General features: G+C 41.3%; 1 protein-coding gene across 2 annotated transcripts in view; it reads right to left on the bottom strand.

Annotated features, from left to right (window-relative positions):
- The window catches only part of oca2 (oculocutaneous albinism II), an 81,104-nt gene that overhangs the window by 53,024 nt on the left and 10,442 nt on the right, over positions 1-17,638 (bottom strand). For both annotated transcript variants that reach the window (XM_085398419.1, XM_085398417.1), the window contains exons 4-12: positions 15,908-16,105; positions 15,616-15,673; positions 15,005-15,077; positions 14,636-14,793; positions 14,465-14,547; positions 12,836-12,989; positions 8,548-8,619; positions 7,940-8,005; positions 7,386-7,442 (exon numbers count right to left, since the gene is read on the bottom strand). In XM_085398419.1, coding sequence (XP_085254545.1) covers positions 7,386-7,442; positions 7,940-8,005; positions 8,548-8,619; positions 12,836-12,989; positions 14,465-14,547; positions 14,636-14,793; positions 15,005-15,077; positions 15,616-15,673; positions 15,908-16,105 — 919 coding nt within the window. The remainder of the gene's footprint in view (positions 1-7,385; positions 7,443-7,939; positions 8,006-8,547; positions 8,620-12,835; positions 12,990-14,464; positions 14,548-14,635; positions 14,794-15,004; positions 15,078-15,615; positions 15,674-15,907; positions 16,106-17,638) is intronic.

Here is a 17,638-nt window from a genome sequence, read left to right as displayed (position 1 = left end):
AGCTGACTCAGAAAACACATCCGGCACAGCTTCGGACCAGTTCTGACTGTTCTTTGGTGTGTTTAAAAAATCTAAAAATATGTAAATCTTTCCATAGTAGCACAAGATATAATATCATTAAGATTCATAAAGAACTGCACATGGATTCCCACTTTAAAACAGCACTCTTACATCACCAGGTCAGAATGGCCACCTTTCAAAGGTAACGGTGTGATGTGTGAGAGCTGCTGAGCTCTTCTCTGAAAATACATTTTAATTTGGCGTGGCTGCTTCTTCTCCAAGTCGCACTTAAAATTTACATGCTTGCATGATCTCACTGTTTTCCAGGACTCGCTGTACCTGACGCACAAAAGTGCTCGTCCTCGTTCACCATGTACAGCGCACATTCGGTATAAAAGTTTGCTGTTTTTCTGATGGGAGACTTTGACCTTCTTTGAAAAGAGAAGACGGATGTGTTATCTTCAATAGTAGAGCAAGAGAATAATTTGAGAATGTGTATTCCTCTGTCATATGGAGGACAGATAGGACTGTGAAACTGTAGCGCTTTTTTTTTTACAGTTGCAGTTAAAGAGCACTTCTTCCCGGAAAAAACCCCATAAAATCTGATTATTTTGAAGATTTAGTTTTCTGAACTTCACCTCGAAACACAACGAATGTCATCCTTGTCAGCCTTTACTGCTGTTACTGTATTTTTAGGTCAGGATGTAAAGATAGTGTAAATAACCCTGAATGCCTTTCTTTGCACCTTATTTTGGCACTCATTCCTGTTTTCTACTACCAACTTCCTGTCCGTGTGTCGAAGCTTTTATTTTGATGGGACGATTTCCTGTAAAACAGTTTTTGGCGCAGTTTTCAGCAGCAGTCGCGGGAGTTTAGAAAAGTGATGGCTTAACGGAGCCTATGGTGATTTCTTTTGTCATTAGCAGCCCCCTTGATAGAGGCACAAGGTATGGTTATGATGTAAATAAGGAGACGTTTAGATGTTTTTGTGACAGTCGCTACATTTGTTAAATGTTACGTTGAAACGAACTTCATGTTATAAGGTTTACGATTGTAAGAATGTGGATTATTTTGCTTACACGCTGTTTCTGTGTATACATCCCCAGCTCTTACGGTGAGATTGATGGTTTACTGCCATTAAACCTTCAAAACGTCATCAGTAAAGTGTCATCCTTCATTCGGGGGGGTTCGCTACAGTAAGAGCTTACCTCCGAGAGCAGTAAGAGCTTGCCTCCGGGAGCAGCGAGAGAGAGCTTCCTGCGATCGGAACGGTAACGGCACGGAGCAGCAAGCTACAGCAGCGGTCCGGTAACAAGCAATTGCTCTCAAAATGGAAAATATAGAAGGAGGTCAGTTAAACGAAAAGGAACAACGAAAGGAATTAACATGCGAAGCTGATGAAACAGCTAATGAAACGTTCCCAAGGCGGTCAGAACGGCCCAGTGTGCCCACGGAGAAAATGCTCTTATATCAAAGAGATGAACAGAATAAAAGAGAGAAGAAACTGCTAACCATTTATGAACATTGGAAAGGCCAGGCCAGAGTATACAGAGAAGACCTGAAAAGTGATTTATCAGATTCACGGTTAGCAGAAATGGCTGATGATATTGAAAGGACAGTAAATGATATGACAAAAGCATACAGTGAATATAGAGAGCGTAATGAACCATCCCATGTCATAAGGCGCAAAATGGACTCTTGTGAATCAGTGACAAAGGACATTATGAAAATCATATCTGAGCGTTTAGCAGCTATAGATGAGTATGATGCAGATAGAGAAAGGCAGCGCCTCCATCAGCTCTTAGCTTATGAACATGCTAAGTCCATATTTGGTACTGCATCACAGTCAAGTTACCAATCTGAAGCAAGCATTGCAGCCAAAAGAATCGATGCTGCTGCAGAATTAGCTGCAAAAGAAGCTCAGTATAAAATCACACAAGAGGAAATAAAACAAAAACAAAAAATAAGAGAAATGGAAGAGAAACACAGGAGGGAATTGGATGCACAAAGGTCTGAACTAGAACGTTTACAAGCAGAAAAGGAAAGGCAAGCAGCACGTGCAAAATTAGAGATTTATGAGAAGGAGTTTAAAGTTGATATGGACAGTCAGTTAATGTTACAGAGCAATGGGATGTCTGTTATCAACCAAAGCTTTGCACAACCAGCCTCAGAGCTCTCTACAGGTTCATATCACCCACATGTGGAACAATATGCATCCATCCCTGTCAATAATCCTCTACAACAACTGCACTCACAAATTGTCACTCCATCGCCTCCCACAGACGTATTGCAGCTGGCTAAAGCTATTCAAGACAGCATAGCAGTAAGCAGAATTCCAGTGCCTGTGCCCATCGTGTTCAGCGGAGATCCCATCACCTACATCGAATGGAAGGCCTCCTTCATCTCACTGGTGGGCCACAAAGGTATATCTCCAGCTGAAAAACTGCATTTGTTAAAAAGGTATATCACTGGTCCTGCTCTTAAGTGTCTTGAGGGCACGTTCCACCGCAGTGATGAAGAGGCATACAAAGATGCATGGAAAAGACTTGACCAACGCTACGGTCAGCCATTTGTTGTTCAAAAGGCATTCAGAGACAAACTGTCAAAGTGGCCTAAAATCCACTCAAAAGATGCAGAAGGTCTACGGGCCTTTTCTGATTTCCTCACAACTTGTCTGCAAGCAACACCACATGTAAAGGGCTTAGAGATACTAAGTGACTGTGAGGAAAACCAAAAGTTATTGCATAAGATTCCAGAATGGCTTGCAACGCGTTGGAACCGTCAAGTCACAGTTGCTCTCATGAAAGGCAAAGATTTTCCCTCTTTCAAGGATTTTGCAGAGTTTGTAGCACTTGAGGCAGAAATTGCATGTAATCCTGTGACTTCTTCATATGCACTCTATTCATGCAGCTCATCCTTGGAGAAAAGATACATAAGGGAGACCAAACCAAACAGATCTGTGACTCAAGTCTTTACTACACAAGCCACAGTACAAGGAGAAAAAACTAAGTCAAATGACACAAGGTTAAAGGTGGCTTGCATGTTCTGCAAAGATGAAAGTCATCAGTTGTCAAAGTGCCCAAGCTTCTCAGAGAAGTCACTAGACCACAAACGGACATTTGTGAAGGAAAATAAACTGTGCTACGGGTGCTTAAAGGTGGGCCACAATGCCAGAGACTGTCGTCATCGCCACAAATGTGACACTTGCAAAGGACGACACCCCACCTGTTTGCACAATGAGAGTCACATGGCAAATGAAAGGCCTCAGAGCTCTACAAACGTCGCTTCAACCACAGAAAATGATACCATGGCAGCCACAGCTCTGAATGTTACTAAGGTGGGTCAATCAGGTAGTACCTCCATGATTGTTCCTGTGTGGGTTTCCACTACTCAGAGTCCATCTAAAGAGCAGCTTGTGTACGCTTTATTAGACACACAAAGTGACAACACATTTGTCAGTGAGGAGGTAACTAACCAGTTACAAGCAGCATCCCATCCAGTTAAGCTAAAACTAACCACGATGCTGGGAGTTCACATGACAGTCAAAAGCCAGAGAGTAGCAGGGTTACGTGTGAGAGGTTATAATTCAGATGTTCACATCGACCTTCCACCCTCCTACACAAAGGACTACATCCCATTTAACTATGACAACATACCCACAAATGAAACTGCAAGGCAATGGCCCCATCTGTCAGAGATCGCTGATCAGATACCCCCTCTCCTGAGTTGTGATGTTGGACTACTCATTGGATTTAACTGTCCCAGAACTCTAGCTCCAAAACAGGTTCTACTCGGAAAAGACAATGAGCCATTTGCCATACAGACAGACCTAGGGTGGAGCATTGTTGGTGGCTCATCAGAGTCAAATGAAACTGAAACAAGTCTGTGCCATAGGGTCATGGTAAAGGAAATGCCTGCTGTAACACCAATGGACATGATCAATGTTCTTGAATCAGATTTCAAGGACACAAAGGCATGTGACAAAACGGTCTCACAAGAGGATGTCGTTTTTCTGGAAAAACTTAAGGAAGGGATAAAGAAAAATGAACAAGGATACTGTGAGATGCCTCTTCCATTCAAGCAAAGGCCAAACTTACCAGACAACAGAAGGCTTGCAGAGATCAGACTGGAACACTTAAGGAGAAGGTTGAACAAGAATGAGAACTACAAAAATGAACTGCCCACAGCACAACCTGTCGAGCTGGGAGGAGATCCAGAAGTCAGAAAAGTACAGACAATGTTAACTAAAGTCACAGGCACTGTAAGTCTTGCTGAATGTCTAAGTAAGTTCTCCTCCTGGTCCAAAGCAATTAAGGCTGTAGCACGTCTCATAAGAAGGGCTAGACACATCAAGTCAAATGCATCAGCTACAGTGAGTGAGCAGAAAAATGCTGAACTTGTGATCATTCGACATGTACAAAGTCAAGTGTATGAACAGGAAATAAAACAGCTGAAGAAAGGAGAACAGCTCCCACATCATAACAAACTGTTTAAACTGGACATTTTCATGGATACAGATGGTCTCCTCAAGGTGGGAGGGAGACTCCAGCATGCAACGAGTGACACCTTCAAACACCCGATCGTGATCCCAAAAGAACATTGTACAGCCAAACTCATAATATCTCACTGTCATGACAAAGTAAAACACCAAGGAAAGGGATTCACCATAAATGAAATCAGATCCAGTGGCTACTGGATTCCTGGAATGAGTAAAACAGTTGCCTCATTCATCCGACAATGTGTGATCTGCCGCAGACTCCGCAAAGCTCCAGAGGGTCAGAGGATGAGTGACCTACCTCCACATCGCTTAGAGCCCTCTCCTCCCTTCACACACTGTGGCATGGACTGTTTTGGTCCATTTGTGACAACTGAGGGAAGAAAACAACACAAACGGTATGGACTCCTACTTACTTGCTTTTGTTCTCGTGCCATTCACATTGAGTTCTTAGAGGACTTGTCTACTGATGCATTTATTAATGCATTAAGATGTTTCATTTCAATCAGAGGTGCAGTTCGACACATCCAATGTGACCAGGGAACGAACTTTGTTGGTGCTCAGAATGAGTTTAAAGCAGCTTTAAATGAGCTAGACACTCAGAGACTAAATACATACTTGACTGAAAAACAATGTGACTTTGTGATGAACGCACCCCATGCTAGTCATACAGGGGGAGTGTGGGAACGTCAGATAAAGACTGTCAGAAGTGTGCTGAATACCACTCTGTCACTGGCTCATGACAGACTCAATGATGCTTCATTACGGACGTTATTCTATGAAGCCATGGCTATAGTCAATAGCAGACCTCTGACTATAGATAACTTGAACAGCCCCAACAGCCTAGAACCGCTCACGCCCAATCATCTGCTGCACATGAAATCCAATGCACCGTTGCCCCCACCTGGTGCCTTTTCAAATGAGGACCTGTACAGCAAGAAGAGGTGGCGCCGCGTGCAGTTCCTTGCAGAGCAGTTCTGGAGCCGCTGGAGACGAGAATACATTCACAACATCATTTCAAGGCAAAAGTGGCACTCACCAAAGAGGAATCTAAAAGTAGGTGATGTTGTGTTGGAAATGGATGAACTGGCACCCAGAGGGGAATGGAGACTTGCAAGAGTTGTAGAGACTGTCAGTGGAAAAGATGGACTTGTGCGAAGGGTAAAGATCTCACTTGGAGAAAAGAGACTCAATAATAAAGGTCAACGCTCTACTAAACTATCAGTTGTTGAGCGTCCAGTACAAAAACTTGTATTGTTGTTAGAAAGTTCCTAAGGTAACTCCTACATGGGTTATTTTGTTTGGGAAAATTATTCATTTTGGTTCTTATGTAAACCAATTATTCGTAATTTTGGTGGGAGTGTAAATAACCCTGAATGCCTTTCTTTGCACCTTATTTTGGCACTCATTCCTGTTTTCTACTACCAACTTCCTGTCCGTGTGTAGAAGCTTTTATTTTGATGGGACGATTTCCTGTAAAACAGTTTTTGGCGCAGTTTTCAGCAGCAGTCGCGGGAGTTTAGAAAAGTGATGGCTTAACGGAGCCTATGGTGATTTCTTTTGTCATTAGCAGCCCCCTTGATAGAGGCACAAGGTATGGTTATGATGTAAATAAGGAGACGTTTAGATGTTTTTGTGACAGTCGCTACATTTGTTAAATGTTACGTTGAAACGAACTTCATGTTATAAGGTTTACGATTGTAAGAGTGTGGATTATTTTGCTTACACGCTGTTTCTGTGTATACATCCCCAGCTCTTACGGTGAGATTGATGGTTTACTGCCATTAAACCTTCAAAACGTCATCAGTAAAGTGTCATCCTTCATTCGGGGGGGTTCGCTACAGATAGATTTGCAAACTTGATAGGTTGTCTGACGTTGGAAAGGTCCTCCTTTGTGAACCTTTGTGACATTGGATAAGTCAAAATCAAAACTACAGTCGTGTCGTGTGTTGCTGCTAATTTCAGAAATAGCTCAAAGCCTGTCGAGACATCTCACAAGCGGGCAGCTTATTTCATACACTTCCGCTCAGCATCCTACAGCCCCTTAAATATCTTGAGGTTATTTTTTTAATCTAGCGAGCGCACACAAGACATTCATCAGAAGTGATCATCTTGTGCTAAAATTATCTTATGCAAAAAAAACAAATATTTTGTATCGACAAAAACTTGTCACCTTCCAAATTTAAGTAGGTTGAACAGGATCCCACGTGATTGAAAGTAAACAGAAATTTAAAATCAATTCGATGCTGTATGTGGGCCTTTGTGTTCTTACTTACAGTCATGTGACAAAGAGAGTTGTCATCAGCTTGTGGAACCAGCAGCAATAACCTGAGGTAAATGTGACTTCATCAATCTCTTTTGGCCCGTTTTTCTTTGCAGCATCGCTTCAGATCATTGAGGATTGTGGATATTCATGCAAAGCTCATTTCTTTCAGATCGGGGTCCATTCTGTTGTACGTTTGCTCCTGTGCTTGAGATCAATGTCCTGTTTCATGACTTGGTTTGGGCCAAGCTTTAGCTGTAGTACAGAGATGGCCTCTTATTTGACTTTAGAATACTTTGGTTTACAAAGAAGTCCACGATTAATTCAATGACTGCAGGGTGCCCAAATCATTACCCCTCCACCACCGTGCTGACAGTTGGTATGCGCTGTTTGGTTTTCTCCAAACATGCTGCTGCACATTGTGGACAAACTTCTCCACTTTGGTCTCCTCTGTTCAAAGAACATTGTTCCAGAAGTCGTGAGGTTTGTTCAGATTCAGCTTTGCAAACCTTAACCCTGCTGCCATCTTCTCTTTTAGAGAGAAGCTTTCTCATTCAGACTTTTTCTAATTTTCTCATCAACATCAATTATTAATATTATCATTATTATTATCATAAATCAACTTACCTTCACTGCACAGTAATCGAAGAAGCCAGTCTCTGAGAAAATGGCCACCAGCACCATCTGTGTTGTTGAAAAGAAGAATTTTCCTTTAAGTAAGATTATATCTCCCTGTGAGATTTCAGAAACGGCCCCCTAAGATAATAAGATGCTGTTTATCTTGGATGAGATGGTCAGAATGAAATATGTGCCTGAGTTCCAGGGTTCATTAATACTCGTGTCTCTTTATTACCTTCCTTATTATCATCGCGATGAGTTCAAAAATGTTTTTACAGGTAAGTTCGAGGATTTGAAACTGCTTTTAAATGGATTCCAGAAATGTCTCAAACTCCCTCTTCATAATTTTATACCATAACTGACATATTTAGGACATGTTTGTTTCCATGGAGACTGGATTTTTTTTGTTGTTCGTTTCACTCGCCTCCATAGAAATGTATTTCGCTGTCAGACATTCAGAAGACTGATAGAAAGGGCGCAGAGTGCAGTTGAGAGAGTCAGAGAGCTCTTTTTTTAATGCTCTGAGATTTGTTGAGTCAGTGAACATGTGAGGAGTTAATCACCATGCCAAACAGAAGAGCCAGCGTCTCATAGTCGATCCACTCCACCACTGTAACAAGGCTGGGTCTCTGTGGGAGAGACAAAGAATGTAATTACACAGATTTATCAAGAATTTCTGGATCTGAAGGGGAAAAAACAAAAGGACAAGCTTAATAAATGATGATCAGACTCGTTAACAGCGTTAAACTTTTGGGTACGGCTGTGTCTGGATGCTGCTATAACTCCTCGCTGGCCCAGTTCCTGCTTCATTTGCCGAAGCAGACAAAAGCACAGGTGGAACTAGGACCACGAATGACTGCTCTGTTCCCAAAGCGTCCCGCTGAGGTGAAAATGTCCACTACTCTCAAACTTGGGCCAGTGACTAAATTTGGAAACACATAGATGTTAATGAATGACAAACTTTGAAATTAATCATGACATTTCAGAAATTAATCCTGCAGTTTCCACTGGTTTTGTCTGTATTGTGTGGCACAAAACGTACTTACGCCTGAATAACTGTTCAACCATAACTCAAATACATGAATCATATGTTAAAGCGTTCATAATATGTTCTGAATGTACCACTGCATCCCTAAAAAATCAGTAAAATCAAATAACGAGAGAGACTTACATTCCCGATGATAGACAGAGCAGCTAAGGCTGCCAAAGATCCCAGCATGGCAGCCAGGGTGCGGTGCACAATCTGAAAGGACAAAACATTTACCACACTCACTTCTAAACAAACGAGCACTCACCTTCACATTAACTCTGTAAATATTTTTAAGCAGTGTAACATTCCTGTTCGTTCTGATGCCGTCTCAGTCATCTCTCGACTGATCTGTGAGGCATCTCTGGAGGAAGGAATGGTTTGAAAAAAAAATTCTGCAGCCATTTCTTGAAAACGTTTATTGTTATACAGTAGGAGTCACATGCCTGGCTCTTTTGTCCATCTGCATCACCATCCTCCTGTGGCTTTGACTAATGAAAATAATAATCCTAATGTGAAAAAAAAACACTGTTTTTTAGGACATTTTAAATACAAATTAGTCTGTTTTGTTGGTAAATAAAATACTTCTTCATTTTAATTGTTTAATTTGAGGGAAAAGGGCAGAAAACAGTATTAGCGCTCCAAACAATCACAAATAGGCAGGCAAACACTGATAATTATTTACATCTGTTATTCTTGTGTGTTCTGTTTGATTTATTGTTACAGAGGAGGTCTTCTGTGAGGTTTTCTGCTGCTAGCATTACTGATATTTTTCTGAGGACTATTATATATAAGAGAAAGCACCTGCGTGAATGACAGCTGCAGCGACTGGGACGAGGAGTCAAGAAAGTCTCGTGATCCATAAGATCTATGATGTTCTGTCATTTTCATCTATCAAAGTCCACAGTGCTATTCAGAGGCGCTCATTACCACACATGCAAAAATATAATGCATCTTAAAATGAGTGCGTGATGAGCACAGATGATCCTTTAACATTTCATGTTGTGTTCAAAGGAGAGACGCTTGTTATTTTGGGATTTAACAGTAACATTTGTGTGAATTATTTATTATGTAGAACAACTACTGTGTATATAATGAATATAGAAAGCAAACTGTTTAACGATGAAAACGCTGCTTTTTTTTAGAGTAAATCAGAAATATTTTACTGACACAGTAAAAGTGCATTCGTGTTGCAAAACCATCAACATTTGACTCTAGGCACAAAAAGAAATGAATGAATGTTTTTAAAAGTCAAAAAAGACATTTTGACATCTGAATTACTCTTGATTTTTAAGCTTTAATTGCATAAATTAATGTGAATTTAAATGTGCTTAACATTTTTACAACATTTTATGCCACTCTGTGTGTTTCTTGCACAGCGTAAGAGGCTTTCTTTAGTCTATTTTATTTCCTTTAGTTACCATGTTTTTATTGACAGATCTGAATCTAATTTTATTGGTAAAAATAAGATTCTGCTGTCAGTTAAAAACAACAGCATCACAGTCGCAGTGTCTTTAATGCATTACCGACCTTTGTGAACTGCTCAGCACTAAACTGGGTCTTTTCACTCACAATGAATAATAGCTCAGACGCTCTGTAGACATTTATAATCTATTTGTCTTAATACTTCTGCTTAAATAATGAGTAAAGTGGAACAAAAGCAGCGAAACTTTCTTCAGCCTCAGCCTGTCTCAAAACTGACAAAATAAAAATTACATCACAGTTCTTTACTTCAGATCTTTTAGAACATTTCACTGAAATGCCCATTTAAAAAAAAAAATCACAAACTGGTGCCCAATTACCAACACTGACAAATCCCTTTGTTTGAGCTCAGCATTCAGAATACCCTAAATGTGAGAGACTGCATATGCACTCACTCATTCGGAGGCTGCGTCAAGTTATCAGACTAGAGACTAAAAGCATAATTCTGTGGAGGAGTGAGACATTAGCAAATGGAGACCTGACAGCGCCGAAGTCAGACAGCATCCTGATGTCTGAGCGCTCGTGCACTGCATGCTCATCTCTTTCTGAGACGATCCCTCTGTCTTTGAATTACAGCTTCTGTGAGAGGATCTGTCAGTTACACAAGCGACGCATGAGCGAGCGTGCAGAGTAAAACTGCGCTGTCATCTCTCAAGGCCTGCGCTTGACTTTCATGTCCCAGCGACCCCGTCGGTACAGTTTAGTGAGTTCACATGCTCTCAGACAGAGGAGTCTGTCTGATTTAAACAAGCAAACGCTGAGTGGAAGTAAAACTCATATCTAAAGCCACAAACCAAGAACCTCCTCAAAGTGATAGCGGTTTCAGAGATTGATACTCATCTGATTATATAAGTCATATATTAATCATCCATTAATGATGCAGATCAGAAAAGTATCTGACTGCTGCCTGAAACATGCATTCTTCTTAGTGTCCAGCAGGGGGCAAGTGCTCTGGTTGCAAAAAGACTTGGTTGCGTGGATGTTAAAAAGCTCAACCAAAACAAGACATGATGCACTGCTGGTCATATCATATCAAGGTCTTGAGTCAATTTACAGTGTTTTGGGAGTTTTGTTTATCTAAATACTCTTGGTTTTCTAAGTGTTTGTATTGTTTTATGTATTTTTCCACTTAGTGCATTTAATCCGCTCTTGTTTTAGAGTTTAATGCATCTGTGTCAAGTCTAATGTTCACTCTCCCGCTGAAGGAGGGAAGCATGCAATCTGTTCTGTTTGTTTGTTTGTTAGCAGTCTATGGTCTACAGTTTCCAAGATATCCTGCTCAAATTTTGTGTGATGGTAGATATCAATAACAGCTTGAGCTGATTTAATTTTGGCAAAAATCAGGTCAAGGTCACACCAAATTTGAAATTCAGTACGAGCATTTGACCTTCATTATTAGCACCCAAGGTCAAAGTTATCCTTGGAAAAAAATTCAAGAAACCACCACTTTGTTTTTTCAATCCAATGCCCTTTGATGTCACAATGACTACAAAATATTGCAAAATCACACACTGGATATCTGAAAATGTCACGTTTTAACAGCTGAAGATTTCAGCCAATTCTGTTCCAATCATATGGGTAAAGATAATAAAATATATATGACTTTATTATGTAATGCTTAAAGCTCATAGGTCAAAGGTTGCATGTTAGCATGCTGCGATATAAACATTGTAAAACATCGAAGTTTTAGTATAGCCCTTGACCTTTAGGGGGAGCTCTATGAGCTTATTTCACTTCCTGCTTTATTTTGAGCTTCAGCGTTCCTTGTGCTTTGCTTTTGTCTCCTCTTCTGTGATTTAGTTCAGCTGTCTCTCGTTCTCCCCACCTGTTTCCACTTCCTCTACTGCCATACTGTGTGTAAATTTACAGTTGCTGCCTCCCCCTTTGTCAGAGCATCTGTTCTCCTTGGTCTAGTGATTCTCCTCAGTATGTTATCAGGTTTTCCTCATTGGGCTCTGTTTTGCAATCAATCAATAAATGACTTTCTTTAAGTTCAGCACAGTCTGTGGTGTCCACAGACCCATGTGAACAGAGTTCATCTTTTAGTTAAGTGAATTCTTATTGGAAAATACAACATATAATATGAGGAACACAGTCATTTTATAGTAATGACACAGAAGTAGCTTTTTTTAAAAACTAATAACATAGCTCCCCATTTCTGTTTGGCTGCTGTCATCTGTCTGATTTAATTGTGTTGGGAACAGTCATCATTCAGTGTTGCCAAATCCCAGTCCAGTACTATGTGCAATCATAGACACACTTCAGCACCATTAACTGAGGAGGGCAAAGTTTAGTCAATTGTCCCGCTCTGACAGGTGCATCGAATCTAATAAAGTTAACACAAGTGGGGCGGCGCTGCCACTGAGGCACATACTGCACATGCTCACTGGCAGAAGAAGTCTAATCAGGCGAAATAAAAACACCTGTGTGGCAATGAGATACCGGTGAGGCTCTTTTTTTTCCCATGACTTGGCAGAGTAGGAAAAGCACAGGTGCTGCTTATACCGTTAACGATTGCTCTGCTCTATTTCAAGTGTCCCTGCAGGCCATAGGAGTGTGACAGTGAGCCAGCATGAACAATACCAGGAGCCTGAAAGTGGAGCAGCTGAATGGAATTCAGCCATAATCAATTTTATAAATCCCACCTGTTTTCTTTTTCTCTGACAGTGAAATGTTTTTAATTCTCGGATTAAAAAATGATGTCTGAACTAAACGCAGCTCTGGAGATTCAGTTTCCCGGTCCTCATTCTGACTCAATGAGCATACTTCTGTTTACTTTGTGCTCGTAGCATAATATCACACATGCGGTCCAGTGTTCTTGTGTGAGTGTGTCGTTGTTGTTCGCGGGCCGCGCTGAACTGTGCGTTTCACATTTCAAACTCTTCCACAGACACCGAAAACAAGCTCGTTCATCATCCGTAGAAGAGCGTGAGCACCACAGGCTATTTACCTCAAAGATGATGAGAACATAGACCCCAGCTAGGATGATTCCAGCGATGGCCACCTGTGTCTCCACGCTGACGTAAAGCGGCTGGTGGGTCATGGATAGCGGCACCACCTCGTTATCCTGCAGGAACGCCTGAATTGTGATGGCGATGGGATCACTGTGCAAGAAATTAAATGGCAACAAGAATGGTGGGAATGATCATCTTTCATTGCTTTTGCTGGAATTACGACCGTCTGTCAGAAATCTATCAGCAAAGACAAAACACCAGAAACACCTTAAGTCAAGTTATATTGTTTAATTTGCTCCTTTTCGGTGGGTATCATAGCGCTTTCAAAATCAATGCCACCTATCAAACACATTTTATTCAATTAATTGTTTTTCATTTACATTTATTTCTGTGGGACTAATTCACAACACCAATCATTATAGTACATCACATTCAGTAAAGTCTTTATAAAGAGACAAAAGGACAACACGCTATGCAGAATTCCCTTTCAACAGGAAGAGACCTCCAGCAGAACCAGGCCCAGAGAGGTGCAGCCATCTGCCATAACTGGGGGGAGTGAGGGGGAATAGAAGAGGAAAAGAGGGACCACAAACAGCACAAAACTCGAGCTGCAGAAGAGAGAAGTTAATGACGACAAGGCGCAGCAGTGAAAAAGGTCTCAGTGCATCATGGGAAGTCTCCCACCAGCCTGAGCCTATTGCAGCAAAACTAAGGGATGGTTCAGCCATAAATATATGACCTTTATCAAAAAGGAAAGTTTTAAGCCTAATCTTAAAGAAGAGAGGATGTCTGTCTCCTGAATCCAAGCTGGGTTCCAAAGAAGGGCCTGAAACCTCTAGGCTCTGCCTCCATTTCTATTTTTAGAAACTGTAGGAACCACAAGGAGCTTCTTAAAGCTGATAATAAAGAATTACATCAGTCCAGCATAGAGGTAACAAATGCGCGAAATACTTTTTCAGCATCCCTCTGAGACAGGATGTTTGTAATTTCAGTGATATTGATAAGATGAAAGAAGGCCATCCTACAGAGATTTGTTCAGTGTTTGAGCCCCAGAAGCCTCAGAGCTCAGACACCCAGGAGGGATCTAATCAGATGCTCAAGCTGGCTCCTTTTAAAGTGAAGGAGCAGCAGTTCTACTTCAAACTCTCCCAGAAACTCATCTCAGCCATTTGTATCTGCAGAGCTCCTGACCAAAGGAACGTAGATCAAGTCGAAAACATGTCCAGGCTTATCAAGCAAAAAAAAAAAAAAAAGGTCAAAGAAAGTGACTTTAAAAAAAACCAGAACAGAGAGTAAAGAGTTGCTCTCTTGAACCAGCAGACTTGCTCGCTGGATATATTGTGCATGTCTCTGACACCAGTGGCTTCTAACTGGGATAAATGTTACACACTCTAAATGATAAATGCACACACAAAGAGTCAGAAATATGACAGTAAAGGTGGTAGAAAGCGTGCAAACTACACTGCTTTGAAAGTCAGAAAGGTTAGCTTTAAAATTATTATTGGTTTTGTTGTTTTTGTATATCACATAAACAACCCCAGTGATAACCAGAACTACTTTTAGGCCCATGTGACCATTAAAACCGAGGCGGTCATATCAATACACTGTCACAGTATTCTGAGTACCTGTTGAGCATCTCAAAGGTTTTTGTTTCCACTATCTGGTCGCTTCTTTCTGCATGTAGAGGGATGGTCCAATTATGAGTCACCTGTTTACAAACAGCACAATATAAATGAGGCAGAATCTCATTAGTGTAATAATACTGCGAGGAAGTTGGAGCTCGAGGCTGCTCTCACCTGCTGAGTCCTCCTCCGCCGCTGTCCTGGCTGCTCGGTCTGCTCTACCTGAATGAGGATGTACTCCTGAGTGGTCAAATCTATCATCCCCCCTGCAAAAGGCCCGGCCACCTGTAGCTTCAGTAAAGCATTGTCCCGAAAATCAGTCACATTCATTGCTGTGAGACGTGGGCGGTCAAGAGAAAAATCCAGACACATTGAATGGTTGGGCATTTGAAATGAACGGGGGCATTAAATCCACACCTAGAGTGTGTTAGCATGGCTCATACTCGATGTAAAACAACCCTGCTTCATTTTCCAGCCCTCTCCTCTTTGCTGTGATCTCAGAACTAGTAGGGCATGTCTACGGTAAGTCACTGGAAAGGATACAGAAACTCTCTGTGGGAGAGACTGCCAGCATCCTCCAGGGGTTGTCTCGATCAGGATACATGCTGAAGAACAGCTGGAACCAGAATAAAGTCATCGATATATTTTATAAAGAACATATTTTAAACAGGATCATAGCAGGTAATTTTAGTGACGACACACTGTGCTTTATTTACAGTGTTTACAACTGAAAACCGCTCTGATGCTCTGCATGGCTGGAGCTGCACTGTCTCTGCAGACAGCTCCGCTTCCCCCCTGCATCCACTACCAGCCAGTCATCCTGCCACACCTCTCCCTCCTATAGCTGAGCCACAAACCACACCCTACCACCACAAAGATGCACTACACAGATTCAGTGAATGCAGTTTTTATGAAAATGGTCTAAAATGTGGTGTTTTATTTGATTTAATCCAGTGAAGAGTAAACAGACCAAGAGGTGATTAGCTAAGGTTAGTATTAAAAAACAGAGGAAAGCAGCTGACCTAGCTATCATTAACTTTCAGTGATTTCAGTAATACCAAACAGCTTTTTTTGTAGTAATTAGGTTTTTACCATGTTATACTTTCCATTTTATTATGCGGTGGTGTCTGTTCTACGGGGACATATATACTTACACTGCAGAGAACAACAAATGCAAAGATGGTGGCAGTTTTGGAGACTTTGAAGCAGCATCTGGAAAGACCAAAAAGTGGGTAGTGAGTTAAATTGAATGAGCTTGGTGTGATACTATTGGTTTTAAACCAAGAGGCTCAGGCCCCATAAAACGGTTTCAAGATTAATCTGTAACATGATAATAATTATCTTTTTCCACTGGCCCTACTTTTCCTTAAGCACTTTTATCTGTTTCTCTGAGGAATAATGGCATCACACTGAGGGATCAAATGGAGAAAAGAAGTTGGGACTCACTTCACATTGCTTGTGAACCTGAAGCTGAGGTTGAGGTTGTCCAGAGGGTCGTACTTCTCCGAGGAGCTGGAGTGCGATAGCGACAGGCTGGTGACCTCGCTGCCCAGCCGGTACCGCCTCTCCACGTCCAGGGAGCCGTTGTTCCAGGGCTCCTCCCCTCCAACAAAGCTGGGGTCATGTAGGGTCATGTAGGTTATGCTGGAAAATGAATAATCACAGTCTCAGCCCCTCATCAATCACTACACCTCAATATAAAAAAATAAACACAACACTCAGCAGCTGCAGATCGCAGAGGTCTAAAATTAAAAAATGTTTCTCCCATCATCCCATAAGTCTGTTGTACAACCCTGTAAGAAGGGCAGTACAACACACTTGTAGGATGAGTCATTTCATTTAATACAACCACTAATGGTCCCCACAAGTATTCAATTCTTCAATTCAATTCTTTATTTATTTGTCACATGTAGTTATAACTAGTACAACACACAGTGAAATGTTTTTTCCGGCTAAAAAGTACTCCCCCCCCCCGACTGTGCATCTTACTAAACTTATAATAAAAAATATCTATATAAAAGTATAAAAATGTATAATATCGTGCAAAATATTACGCTGTAATAGTTAAGAGCTAAAGTGTACGTATTTACATAAATACAGATGTATATGATAAAATACAAATAAAAATAAGGATAAAACTCAAAGGAAAATTATATACTATGTATGGAATTGTCCATCATGTTGTCCGATTTGTGTTTTGATTGAGGAGTCTCACTGTTTGTGGGTAAAAACTCCTCCTGAACCTTTCAGTTCTTGTTTTCAGGCTACAGAGGCGTTTCCCTGACCTCAGTGGCCTGAACAGTTTGTAAGCGGGATGGCTGGAGTCGTTAGTGATCCTGATGGCCCGGGATCTGCACCTTTCAGCGTAGATGTCCTGCAGTGTTGGTAAAGATGTTCCCATAGTGCGTTCAGCTGTGCGCACGACCCTCTGCAGGGCTTTCTGTTGCTGTACTGTGCAGTTCCCGTACCACACCGTGATGTTATTACACAGGATGCTCTCAATGACCCCGGTGTAGAATCTCCTCTGGATGTTCTTGGAGATCTTAAACCTCTTTAAACGCCTCAGATGATAGAGGCGCTGTCTGCCTTTGTTGATGAGGAAGTCCGTATGTGTGTTCCAATTAAGGTCCTCGTTGATATAAACACCGAGGTATTTAAAATTAGAGACTTTCTCCACAGGGTTTCCATTGATCTGAATTGGGGTGTGAGTTTTCTCGCCTCTCTGTCTCCTAAAATCAATCACCATCTCCTTTGTTTTGCTGATATTCATGGAGAGGTGGTTTGCCACACACCACTTTGCTAATCCGTCCACCTCGCTTCGATAGGCCCTCTCGTCATTCCCGGAGATGAGTCCTACCACCACAAGTATAGTAAACTTCCAATTTTTGGTCCCCACAATGCTATGAATGCACATTCACTCACACACACACACACACACACACACACACAGTCCCCTTTTAAGGAAAAATATTCCCGATTATAAAACTGCTTCTGTAAAAACCTTGGAGTTTAACAATGACAATTTCCAGATAACATATAATAAGACATTACAAAAAACATGTTTATAAATTTTTTTTAAACTTATTAGTCATTTAAGTGTGTTTTTTGATTACTAAAGCTTATTTTTCTTGAAGCTACAGCAGATCATCTGCCTCCACCTCACCGTATTCCAGCATC

This window comes from Rhamphochromis longiceps, linkage group LG23 (assembly GCF_057381845.1).
Source record: "Rhamphochromis longiceps isolate RC_006_pf linkage group LG23, R_longiceps_female_GT1.1, whole genome shotgun sequence".
NCBI lineage: Eukaryota > Metazoa > Chordata > Actinopteri > Cichliformes > Cichlidae > Rhamphochromis > Rhamphochromis longiceps.
This window is presented reverse-complemented; position numbering and strand designations above follow the sequence as displayed.